At 37.9% G+C, this 13,340-nt stretch overlaps 1 protein-coding gene across 19 annotated transcripts in view; it reads right to left on the bottom strand.

The window, feature by feature from the left end:
• Window positions 1-13,340, bottom strand: part of ptprk (protein tyrosine phosphatase receptor type K) — a 104,872-nt gene that overhangs the window by 38,319 nt on the left and 53,213 nt on the right. For all 19 annotated transcript variants that reach the window (XM_017411868.3, XM_017411872.3, XM_017411871.3 and 16 more), the window contains 5 exons: window positions 9,938-10,019; window positions 8,460-8,575; window positions 7,104-7,278; window positions 1,018-1,130; window positions 430-610 (listed from right to left, as the gene is read on the bottom strand). In XM_017411868.3, coding sequence (XP_017267357.1) covers window positions 430-610; window positions 1,018-1,130; window positions 7,104-7,278; window positions 8,460-8,575; window positions 9,938-10,019 — 667 coding nt within the window. The remainder of the gene's footprint in view (window positions 1-429; window positions 611-1,017; window positions 1,131-7,103; window positions 7,279-8,459; window positions 8,576-9,937; window positions 10,020-13,340) is intronic.

Below are 13,340 nucleotides of genomic sequence, written 5' to 3'. Positions count from 1 at the left end.
GAGGGGAGAGAGCTTGGGAGAAAGGGGGGGAAAGCTAGTGACTAGGAATGAAGCGGGAAGATATATAGAGGGAGGTGTGGCAGATATGAGTGAGACGAGATGGAAAGCAGGTAAGGAATGAAAGAAAAGGAGGATAAGAAGTGATAAGAGTGGAGAAAGCCTCCAGTATTTTAATCACGATTTCTTTCAGATGACTGAGCAGCCACAGACTGACTCAGGCACTGTTCTTTTCTTTTCTAATTCTTCTCCTCTCCCCTACATGCTCGCTCATTGAACAAATGTTTCTCCACCAGACAGATGGATAAATAATAAGATGTGACAAGCAATAAAACATGTGTGCACAGCAGCATAAAGTCAGGTTATCTTTGTTTTTCTTGCCAGAATTCTCAACCATAAAACATGTATTTTGCCATGCCGTTGACACCCCACCTGCACATTTGGTCCGAGTAATGAGTGGTGGTCCTGCCTTGCCTGTCCCACCCTCTCCTGGTCTTGTCAGTAACACTCTGATCTCATACTCTGTGTCAGGGTCTAGGTGCCATAACTTGTAGTTGGGCGAATTCACAGCGTGAGTCTCTGTCCAGCTCCCTGACGTCATCCTGTACTCAACCTAAAGGAAAAAGATCAAACATGACATATTAACACACATATTCGAGTGTTTAGTCTTAATCTGAAATTAGATTCAGTATCAGTGTTAATGTATGATGTAACAATATAATGCTTTTTTTTAATCAGAGACTGATAAAGATTATGAAATGGTACGCACCAAATCTTCGCAGCTAAAAAGAATCAGTCTTTAATAAAGTCTCACCTCAAAGAAGTTTAATCTCATTAGTTTGACTCATCCTACCAGAATGCTAACTGCCTGCTTTTATGGCTTCATATTTTGCATAAAAACACCAGAGTGGTATTAAATATCTCATTTTTTTGGATGATCAAAACCACATTTAGAATACTGAAACACCGTTACAAATGAGTAAGCGCTTAGAAATATTTATTATCTTATACAGAACGCACCTCTTTCAGAATAATCGGTCCATCTCCGAATATGGAGTTAGCATTGAGCTGAATCAGCAGGTATGTGGGACCGACACCTAGCAGCTGGGGTGGGGCGATCGGGTGTGGGGGCTCTGAGGAGAGAACAACATAATAAGTAGTTTAAATGGGCATCACAAGATAGTTAAAACACACTGAAATATAAACACACAACATAAGAAAGCAGAGAAACAGTTGTGTGTCTGAGGTACCAGAGAGCTCAAACAAACCATCCCTAGATATAACAACAGTATTACTAATTGCATAAATTATTATTATTCAATATGTAAACTGCCCAGAAGTAAGGAGACAACTGGGCGACGTGAATATCCCAGTTAGAAGAAGATATATTGTTTGGTTATATTAAGGGCTTGGTTTCACTTTTTAAATCTAGATTTTCACTTTCTTACAAAAAATACACCTCATTATTTCCTCCTGTTGTTTGTGTCAACCATTAGTGTTGTTTCACACACTGATTGTGGACACCTTTAAAACAAGAACTGCGAATGTGTTTCATCATGAAAAAAACCTGGTATTGAGCGCAGCAGTGGCCCATACTTTGAGTCCATGCCAGATACCGAACAAATATGTTTACTCAACTTATACTTCTTTTTAACAGATGATGGTTTTTTATTCAGATATAACTGTGTAGATGTTTTTTGTAAATGTATTGTATGGGATAATTCAAAAATGGCAGGACACTTTTGGCAAGAAGTCAATTCTGCTGCAATACCTCGAGCTGGCCTGAACACCAGGAGCACTTGCCTTTGATAAATTTCAAATCAAGCAGCATTCCCACATTCTGACTCGACATGCCTGCTTATCCATACAGCCACCGCAGCATCCACCTGCAGGCTCTGATTCATGGGACTGATATTTACCCTTCACTCCCCAATATCTCTGCACAAATGCATTCTGCAAGGAGTGAGGAGGAGGTCAGAGCCTAAAGGCCACAATCTATGTTCTGCTCAAGAGGCTGTTTTTTAAAATGTGTGCACTTATTCGGACCTGAAATCTAAATGTTAAATTCCCTTTAGCTTAATGTAAAAGGTATTGTCTAAAGACAGCTGTTCTTGTTTCTTAATTTGAATAGATTTAAACAAGATGGAGGTCCAGAATAACAAAGAAGAACAGAAAAAACAAGACGCTTACCATGATGGGTTTTTGAAGGTTTAGGGCCAGCAAGATCAAAGCAAATTGTGACAGATTTGTGACTGACAGTCCAGAAGCATTCACACAATCCATCAAAGATTCGTCTACTTGACACATGCACACACACATCAATGCACGTATTAATCATTTTCCACACACGTGTGGACTGTGATCTCTCTCACATACAGTAAATCAAAAAGATTTGTCTCTGACGCACTTTCCCTGCATTACTATCTTTATGAAAATAGAAAAAAAGGTTCTTTAATACATTTTTGTTTTGCTAATGCCAGTCATATATCAAAGTGAGTACGGCACTATCTAAATTAAATATGTGTGCCTCTGTGTTACTATGTGTGCCGCTTCAGTAATAGTTATTTTTGCATTGTTGACACCTCTTTTTGTTTTTGTGAGAGTGTGTGTTGGCATTTTAGTGTGCTGAATATGGCTGTCGGAAGGTTCACGCTGAGAGAAGTCTTTTTAGCAACAGATGAAATAGTGAAGTTTGACAGCACAAGCACGTGCAAATGCAGACACGCAAACACGCACACACGCACACACGCAGGCGGATGAATCCGGATAATGAATGTTGAAGTGACTTCAGAAAAGCCAACAACGTCAACAACATGTCAGCTTGCAACACTATCAAATAAACTCAGTAAACAACCTGATGATTAAGAAATGGAAAAAGAAAAGAAGAGAAAACCCACAGATGCACATTTTCAAAATGAAAAGGATGCAGTTTATCTGTTTCTAGCTTGCGTGTTAACCTCAATAGGAATTCAGGAGAATGTGTGTTACTTTAAAATGTATGAAATATCTAAAACATACACAATAGATATACAAGTTACACAGAGAGGAATCTATCTGGGTCATTAAGTGACTCCAAAGACAGAAATAAAGGGAGTTTGAATAAGTTTAAATTTTCTTCTTTTGTGTTCCACCACTTGTCATTTGACCTAAAAAAAATCATAACAGTAACAAATCATCAGTGGTGTTATTAAAATATTGCGTGGTGGGTTTGTTGTCACCATCTATTTTATTATTAATCGGATGTGTGAACCTTCTGATCATTTTTCAGTTTTTTGGGTCAAATGTAAATGACAATAACAAAACAAATCAATGCTGGGAAAACATCAACTGAGCTTGTCACTTCTGACCCAGCCCATATGTGTGATTAATTTCTTTTTAATGTTGTTTATTGAAAGATGTTTTGGTGGGTTCTTATTTAAAATTGATGAAGGAGTAAAAAAAAAAACATTAAAACAGAACAACAAACTTAAAGAAAGACAGGAGAAAAGAGGGCATAAAGACGGGCTCCTGCGAGACGTGTTCTTCTTTTGTTGACCATCGTCAGCAACCTTGTCAATAAAGTTAAGCTTTTCTAAAATGCTGCTGACATCACCGTGAAACTTGCTGGAGGACATCTGACCTCACAGAAAAGTGTGTGTATGATTGTATAAGTATGTGTGCCTTTCAATGGCAGTAGGTCTCTAACGCCTCGAGCTCTACCTGCCATGATTACTTGAGAGAGAAGCAGACTGTTTGTGCATTTGTGCACATGGCAGCTTAAAAAGGAGAAAAGGACATTTCCAACCATCGCAGGTTGAAGACAAATGCACGAGTTCAAGTCAACTGAGTGTCCGCGTAAGTTGGATACATGCGTTTGGTACTTGTGTGACATTAATACTCCAAGAGATTTTTAGGCCATCAGTTGTGTGTAATCCAAGCTGGCATGGTGATGCATGTGTGTGTGTGTGTGTGTGTGTGTGTGTGTGTGTGTGTGTGTGTGTGTAAAAGCTACAAGCTAGCATGATGATGCACCCTGTCACCATAGGAACCAGAGGGCACAGCCTGATTAGAGCTCGCCTCTGACCAAACTTAAAGTGACACACGTACGTACACACACTCAGAAACAGTCAGACTCTCTTGTTCTTCTCATGCTGTTTATCTCCAATAAAACTTGTAATGGCAGGGCAGCTGCATGCCATCATCCATCCATCTAAGGTGGAAACTAAAGTCTTACAGCTACTGAACCTCAACACTGTTTTTGTTAAGACAGAACTATATTTTTAGGAGTGGGGTTTACATATGATCAAATATTTGACCCCTTTTGTTCATCTTGGATTCTTATTATCAAAGCTACAAACAGACACTCAAATAACCATTATAGCAAAGAAAACAAAAACAATTAAATGCTTATGTATTGGGAAATAAACAGGACCAATTTTTCTGCCATTTAAGCACAATCATCAAGCACATTAATAATAAAATGGGTCAAAAAATGCTTCCGATGTAGTGAAAAAACATCTCTGGAATAAACTGGAAATCCCATGTCACAATTCTCATGATCCCTCGTCACTGCTCTGCCAACAAAAATATATTTCCAATCTCTGATCTTGACAGCTTCAGCACATAGTATCGGCACCTTTCACATCTACATATTATAAATATCAATAGACTAGGCCTATGAGTGCCTGCACTGAGGTGCTCTCACATCTCTCAGTGGGACAGTTTTCAGGCTTTGAAGATGAAACCTGGTTTAGTGTCCTACTGCCAAATATTTATAGTGTACACAATACAGTTTTGATTTCATCATAAATAAATGGAAAATATATACAAAGTAAAAATGATACCAATGCAGCCTAACTATGTCCGTGTTCATTACTATCAACGTCCGGCAGAAGCCTCAAATCTCCAGGTTTTCATAGAATAAAATAAACATATTTTCTTTTGCTTTGATTTCTATCTGGTTCTCAACCCCCATCTGATATTTTTGATTTCTAATAAATAAACATGAGGCTGCTCTCCTTCCACATAAATACATCCAGTCCCCGTTCTTTTATTGTGATATCTTACTAACAACAAATTCTAGATCCCTATTCACAATCCCCAATATCCCTCAAACCCCTCTTTGGTGGCTGTAATTCAAACCACAAAAACCTGTTCTGCTCTGATCGAGTCTCATAGAACCTCGAGTTCTCTGGTTTTATGGTTGTAGATTCCTCCTCTATTCATGGTTAGATAGGTCCTGGAGTGAAAATTCTTCACCTCTTTACTCGTTGCCTTTTCATATTCCAAAAAAAAGATGTTCCAGATAAATAAACATGAGCCACTTATGTATTCTTAGTAAATCAGCAAGATCCTGCAGAAAAACGAGGCTTTTTGAAAAACAAGACACCGAGTGAATGCTTGAACTGACACATTTTCTTGACCAAAGAAATGAACAAATTGATTCATTTCCAGGGGGACTTTGAAACTCCGGCTACGGCAGATTTAGGGTCAAGTGACACAGACAACTGAGGCCACACCATTGGACAGTGTGAGAGCTTCATTATCTGAGATAAATCATTTAATATTCATATTCATGGTGCTCGCCTCAGCTTTGATTTGTTATTTCTTTCGGCTCCGTCATCTCTATGCAGAATAATAAACATGACTCTGCTGTGCTGTTTACATATTCAGACATATTCTCCATTCTGATATGGATATTCTTTGGATAATGAGCTGACTCTGTACATTTAACTTTTCTCCACCATTTCCACTCTTCTCATCTCCCCCCGTCTCCCACATCTCCCCCCTCTCTTTCTGTCACTCCCATATCATTCTTTCCAAATCTCCTTCTCCTTTACCCCCTCTCACTGTGCCCTCCTCCTCCGTCTCTCCCCGGGAGATGAATTGAATATGTAAGCTATTGAAAGTGAATGAATAAAGCATCCCATCTCAAACACACATTGGTGACACCTTATTAACCACATGTCAGATGCACATGACAGCTGGAGCCCACACAGAGCTTCCATCTATGCACACTCACGTACACAAGTGCACGCAGGCAACAATGGAGTTGACTCACACGAGCATCTACACACACAGACTCACACAAAACTGGCAAACTTAGATCTGCATAAACTCACACATGAGCTCTCCTCATTAGTCTATTCTCTGTTAATGAATTACATTTAATCAAACATAGATAAAGAGTGTCTGATTGGACATGAAATTTGACATTTCAAAACAAAACGTAAAATGCAAAGTTGGCCATGATTTGAAATATATAAATGAGTAAAAATAAATAAATACATTTGTGGACAGTTGCCGTTCAAACAAAGTTCAGGAAAACAACTGGGCAAAACAAGGTTGTTGCATAAAACTAAATTAATGTTTCAGGTTATATATATTTTTATAAAATATAAACATAAAATACTATACAAACATCTTCAGATCTTTATATTTTTCTTCCAAGAAGCCAGACATTCTTGCATTCCTTTTAAAGTTGTGTTGATCAAAGGTTCTTCGGGCCTTTTGAAGCCTTTTAAATATGTTGTTGTTGTTTTTATTTGTTTGTTTGTTAAATTACTTTGACCTATAAATGTTTTATGCATAAAAAGGCTTCCAGGCTCAAGGGATGAGCCGGTGTTGTAGCTACAAGTAACTGACAGGTTAGAAACAAACAATTAAAAGCAGTTTAACACAAAAATGCTATTTGTTCTGTGTCTTTGGCTGAATTTTTGAAAAACACCAACAATAACACAGCCTGATGAATAAAATAGTATGGAAAACAGTACATAACCTGAATGATGATGCAGAAAATGTGTGAAAAAGCTGCAAAGGTTCAAATAAAGGTTTTGAAAAATGTTGAGAAAGTGGGAAGTCATGATGGTTTTTTGATGTGATGAAGAGCACTTTAAAATAAAACAAAAAAAATCTGGGCCCTTAGGTGTAAATTAAAGATTTTTCACAGTTCTGTACAGTTTTAATTTTGTGGAATTAAATAAATGAGAGAAATGTTCTATTAAAGCGGATGGATTTGCAAATCAGTTGACTCCTCAGTGAATGAAAAATTGTCCAAAAACGCTAAGACAAGGATTGCTGATAACAAATCAATCAAATGATCATAAAAACAAAAGTTTAAACCTCACCTCTGACAATAAGAGCTGCAAAGTTGGATACCCCAGAGCCGCGCTCTGATTGGGTGACGCAGCGATACAGATCTTGATCCTGATTAGTGACTTCTTTGAGGTGGAAGGAGGCAGCAAACCGCCTGTGGTTGATGTTTTTGGTCTGAGCCACTGGAATATCCTCTCCATTTTTCCTCTGAAAAAGAGACAAACAAATACACTGATAAATCAGATGCTGCCGTGGCTGCAGTGGTTTAACTACCATGGTCAAGGGCACAAGTCAGCCATCACACCACCATATATACACACACACACACACACACACACACAAACACATAAACGCTCATCCCCCTCTGCCTCGCTGACAGAAGGTTTGAAGGTCATTACTACAATAGAGCCTTAATGAAATCAGCAGCTATTAAACTCTTAATCATGTTAGCTGCTAGATGTATGGCCTGCAGCCGTGCATGTGTGTGTGTGTGTGTGTGTGTGCGCAACCCTTTATAATTGTACATACTAAACCTCAGAATGTCACACAAAGTAACATTAAGTATACAGTTTTAACTCTGTGTGTCATGCGTTTTAATTTATGTACCTACCTACATATGTGTATCTTTTTTATCAGAAACCACAAACATTAATCAACATTAAAATGTGTTTATGGCAGATTAAGTGAAGACTGACTACATTTAATCTTGTGCTACTTGTATGAATGTTGAAGAGAGCAGCATATTAAAGAGCCAAATAACAATAAAAATGCACAATCGTTTAATGTAAATGATGTTCAGCCGTGCAGTCTCTTTGTTTAATTTAACATTATTTTAATGTTTCCGCATCATTTCCCATACATATGAAATAAAAATACATGATTTCTCTGGAGGTAAATGGTTTTGATTGTTATTGAGTTTATTTTTATAAACACAACAAAACCTCAAAAATTACATTAAACAATATTGCGTTGCTCTTTGATTAAAAAGAAGATGTTGGATATTGCTAAATGTAAATAAGAAAATATGTTTATAGTAGTAAGAAACATTTACTTTCTCATTGGTTGAGCTTTTCGATAATTTCTGCAACATTTCTTCTAAGGAAATTAACTGGGGATACCACAAAAAATATCAAATTATGTTAGGATTTATATTATAATTTTTGAACAAGACCGTTCTAATATTAAAACCAGTACTAATCTACTATCTGAACTCAAGTGCTCATATTAGTAGTAATAATTATCAAGTTTTAAAACCAAATGCAGACTTATTGCTCCTTTGATTTGACCATAATTGTAGCTTTTGTTACTTGCTGCTCCAATAAATGTTGACTCAAACCATTGTTTACATGTGTGTCCGTCTGTATGTAGGTGTTCGACTTTGATCGTACCTGTAACCAGAGTTTGTTGTTTGAGGTGTCTCGTCCCGTAGCGATACACTGAAACGTGGCATTTTGCCCGGCGTTCACCTCCACATCCCCAAGACGCAGGAAATGAGGGGACTTATCTGCAGGAAATAATTCCAAAAACAAATGAAATCAGATTTGTTTATGTTGGAAAATGTTTTATTTTGTTTAATGCCAACTGCTGAAAGTGCAAATGAGACGCCAAACAGTTATTACAAACACTCTGTATAAGTTTTACGACACTGTGTCACAATGTTGATTTATTTCTGTTAGTTTCATTTTAGCCAGAGAAAATCAAACAGCTGAATTTCCACATGAAGTAACATCAACATCAGTAAAGATAATTTAAATAGCTTCCGATTTCTACCATCCTGTGATATGAAATCGGCTGTTTAAGTCAAGAAGATGCATTTTAGTGATGACAATTTTATTCTGGTGGTGTGATTGCAATCATAGATAGCAGCTTCTATAGTGAATGAAAACACACACACACACACAAGCTCTCGCCCATGTATTCATGCAAATGTGCGCACACACAAACCTGTGTCCAGACATGCAGCTGTGAGAATGAATGCTTCCACTGTGGAGTACTAATTCCTTTTCAAATACTCGCTCCTTCCATTCGGGAGTCCTGCTGCCTTTTAGGAACTGAGGATTTCTTTTTTTAAGTCTGTGGTTTAGGAATGTGTTTCACATATCAACAAACTCTGACAGAAACTAAGACTTCATGACGTCTCAAACTGTGAAGGGGAATGATGCAAAATAGTTTATTCTGCGACTTTAATTCAGTGAAATTCATTCGGAAACAAAATTGTTTTAGAAGATGTCTGCTGCTATCAGACATACGACCAGACAAAAATGTAATGGTTTACTTCCTAAGGCGAAGACCCTTCAGGAACATGCCTGTGGCCTCAGATTAACAGCCCTTTCTGTTAACAGTAGCAGATTGTCGTCACAACTCCTTTTCCCCTCTAGCAGTGAGGAAACACTCAAGTGAGGAAAGAAGAAGACCTAAGACGTAGTCAGAATTTAAAATGGATCGGAGCCCTCATCTCTTTCCTGTCAGTGCAGAGACAAGACAGTGACTGTTCACTGTGTGTGTGTGTGTGTGTGTGTGTGTGTTTCTGGGTTAAACGGAGAGAGAAAATGCTGAGTGGTCACAATCTTCTCTCTCCATGATTGCCCTAATACTGTCTCATTTCCCGCTTCACTCTCTCCTGTTCTCCTCTCTCTCTCTGTTTTCCCTTCTCACAATCTTTTTCCACTTTTTTATTTCTCTCAGTTTTTTCTCTATGACTTGTCTTTCTCCTTTCACTTCATCCGTCCTCTCCTGTGTCACCTTTCCACTTATCTGCTCATTCAGCTGCAACAGAAACCATCCCAGGTACAGTCTAATTAGTGGCCAAAGCTATCAGCCTCTATTCAGCGAACTAGGACTAATTGCTGGCATGATGATGACTCACCACATGGGTAGCTGAGCACCTGAATGTCATCTATGGCGATGAAGCCAGCTTTGCTGTCCGAAACCACTGCTTCAAATATAACCTGAAAAAAAAAGAAGGGCGCAGGTTGAATGGTCATTGTTCTCATTATCATCAATATTCCACGTGATTCTGTGATATACAGACATATACAGAACTTGTTTTTCACATACTTACAGAGTATAAACACACAAACCTAGTCTTTTTGTTCAAATGCTTTGTGTTTAATAGTTTGAGAAAATCAAAACAAATGAGGTCATTTACTGTAAATGTATTATTTTATATTAACAAATACAACGTGTGTTGTGTTTAAATCTCTATTGTGTATTTTATTTTGCACCATGCACCTGAAATGACATAATCTACATTCACACTTTTAGTGACCAAAAATGTATTATTGTCAATTTGCTGTCAAGGTTATTGCATCAAAGCAAATCTGAATTGATACAAACTGTAAAGACAAAACAAAAAAAACATTCAGATACATTAACTGGAATTAAGCAAATAAACTAAGCTGAGTAGTGTTGCAAATAATGCTGATATAAACAACAATGCTTGTGATTTGAATTCTGTAGATGCAGTTAAAAGGAAATAAACAATGAGCAGGAAAAAACAAAACGAAGCAGACATCCACAGAGGAAAATAAAGAACACTCCACTTAAGTTCTGTAAGACAATGATCAGTCAGGGACGTTAGTCTATCTGCTGCCTAGAACCAGAAACAGCTGGTGAGTCACGTCATGCCATGTCAGAAGTGATTTTCAAAAATTGTTTTTATTCCCCTAATGCACATCAAGTCTTCAGAAAAGCAGACTAATATCACCTCAAGCAAGCATATAAACATTTTTCTCTTTCCTTTCATTCCACTTCAGTCAACTTGTAATATCTAGTTCTTCTCTCTGAGCTTGTGTGGAGCACGGCAGCTTAAACCACTCAACAAACTACAAATAAACTCTTAGTAAGTTTAACTGAGGAGAATCTAGCTGAGACTATAGGAACGTCTCAACTCCAACTGAACTGGATCACATGTAGAACCGCCGTTTCTTTGGCCCATCTAGAAGCAAACTTATGCCAAATTGTGAATGGATAAAGAGACCAAACTTATCTGTAATGTCTTTTATTTCTAAACTCTAAAATTTAGGGCGATGAAAACTGTTCTTATATTTGATATTTTCAAACATAACATTAGTTATTTTGTGTTTCGGAGAACACATTTCTAAATGTGTATTGCGACTTTAAAAAGTGCTGTTCTCAATAATTGAAAACTATCTATATTTATTTCATAATATAAATCAGAATATTAATACCCAGCCAATGTTTGATGACAAGATAAAAGAGCTGACGTGCTTCCTTTAACAACGCCAAACTGCACGTCATGCTGCTTTGCAAAACCCCAAGATCCCTGAATGATGACTTTGTTTGTCCAGAATGTCAACAAAGATGTTGCTCATGAATTGGACTTATCAGCCACCAAAGAACTCAATAACTCAGTAACAGATAGTAACAGAGGTCTGTGGACGACAACGGCACAGTCCATCATCGTCAGTATATATAAACACTCATAATTCCAACACAAAATTGGATCATCTCAGAGCCAACCAGCATAGATAACATATTTATTTATTGATGAAATTGTCAAATAATAGTTGCTGTCTGCGACCTAAAAAAAAATCACCAGGGAAACCACCACGACCTGACCTGGCATTTTAGTGAAAGGTTACGGTGCAAGAGAAGTGACCAGTTATACTTGTCTTGAATCAATCTGGAAATAAAAAATGCACTATTTTCTACTTCAGAGCTAGTTCCTGTGCTCGACGGCGTTTCTCAAACACTCCGCTGATGGGCTGCTTCTCATTACCATAGATAGTCAGCATGTATGAGACTTGAGAAAAACAACGTGTGAAATCATACTACAAATTAATAAGATGTGTGCAAGTGCAATGACATCAAGAAAAACAACCAATCATAGCTCAGAATTTCAACAACATATGCAAGTTTTAGAGCTGGAGTTGCAACAGGTGTTTCAGTTCCTCTCCGGTTCATTAACTATTTGAAACAGCTGATTCTCCTCATCATCTTCAGAATGACTTTTCTTCACATCTTCCTTCTTGTGGAATTGGCGTCCATCTACATCCATTTTTTTATTGTTCTATCAACGTCAGTTTCTCGTCATTGTAATTTCCCTGCAATTTCTTTCTTTGACTCGCTCGCCATCTGTGTTCCGACACCGTTCGCTCGAAAAAGGAGCACCGTAATGAACGGAGAAGAAAGGCGCAGGGGGAGAGGATGGGAGGTAGCCATCAACATCAGAGGCAGGGGGAGAAAGAGAGCGAAGGGGTGAGCAGTTGTTGTCATTCATCACCTGTAAAAGGAAATCTGCCGTGAACTGTTTACCCATAGCTTATCATCTCCTGCTTGTCACACTCCCACCTCAGTGTCCCTCCCCTCCCAGTCTATCTTGTCTCTCTTTCCTATCATCTTTCACTCATAGCTCACTGCAAAAAGCAGCGGAAAGACATCAGCTAAATTTTATTGCCTTCATCTCTGTCTGTCTGACAGTCAGCTAACCTGTCTGCCTGTCTCCAGCGTGCTGATTATCAACCGTGAGATTATTAAGTTTGTTTTGATACCAGGGACTGATCATATATTTTTATGTGTACATTTTTGTGCAAATCTATAAATAATCAGCTCTTTTATGTTAAAAATGTCTGAAAATGTCCAGAGATCTCATGTATAAGTACAAGCTTTGACATAAACACTGCCATATTTAAAGATAGAGCACTCCAAAAAAAAAAAAACCTGTGTAAACCCCAGAATTTATTGTTGGGCTTCTTGTAAGCTGCCAGGACACAAAGCATCATCTCGAAACAGAGGTTTTGAAAAGAAAGTGTCTGCTTCAGTTATTTTGTAATAGTTAAACTTTAATACAATTATAGAGGAAGATGGAAATGAGGTTAGGTAATTATGCAGAGAGAAAGCAGTAATACTTACACCATCATTACCGTTTATGACTTGATCTTGAGGGTATTTTTGTAAATATTCAATGTGGCTACATTGTAGCTCCTGGCGTTTTTTATTTTCATGTACAGTGAATCCAATAGGCCTTCATTTTAAAGCAGTTCCTTCATTAAACAACTAACGTCATCAAGCCCATTCTACATAAATTCATCCTCTAACTCATGCCACATAAGTGTTTATTGAATTCATTTTGTTCTGTAACTGTTGCAAAGTGTTTGTGAGGCCTTGACCAGCTTGCTGGCCCTTCACAGCAGGGGTCCCAGCAGGTCCCACAGGAGCGTTCTGTCACCTGCTGTGGAGATTCTGAGCACACTCTGATGGATCCCATCTTCTCCCATCTCTGACTTTATTGACACTGATTGACTTGT

Source organism: Kryptolebias marmoratus, linkage group LG19 (assembly GCF_001649575.2).
Source record: "Kryptolebias marmoratus isolate JLee-2015 linkage group LG19, ASM164957v2, whole genome shotgun sequence".
NCBI classification, from domain to species: Eukaryota; Metazoa; Chordata; class Actinopteri; order Cyprinodontiformes; family Rivulidae; genus Kryptolebias; species Kryptolebias marmoratus.
The sequence above is the reverse complement of the archived record's forward strand: the minus strand, read 5'-3'. Positions and strand labels throughout refer to the sequence as shown.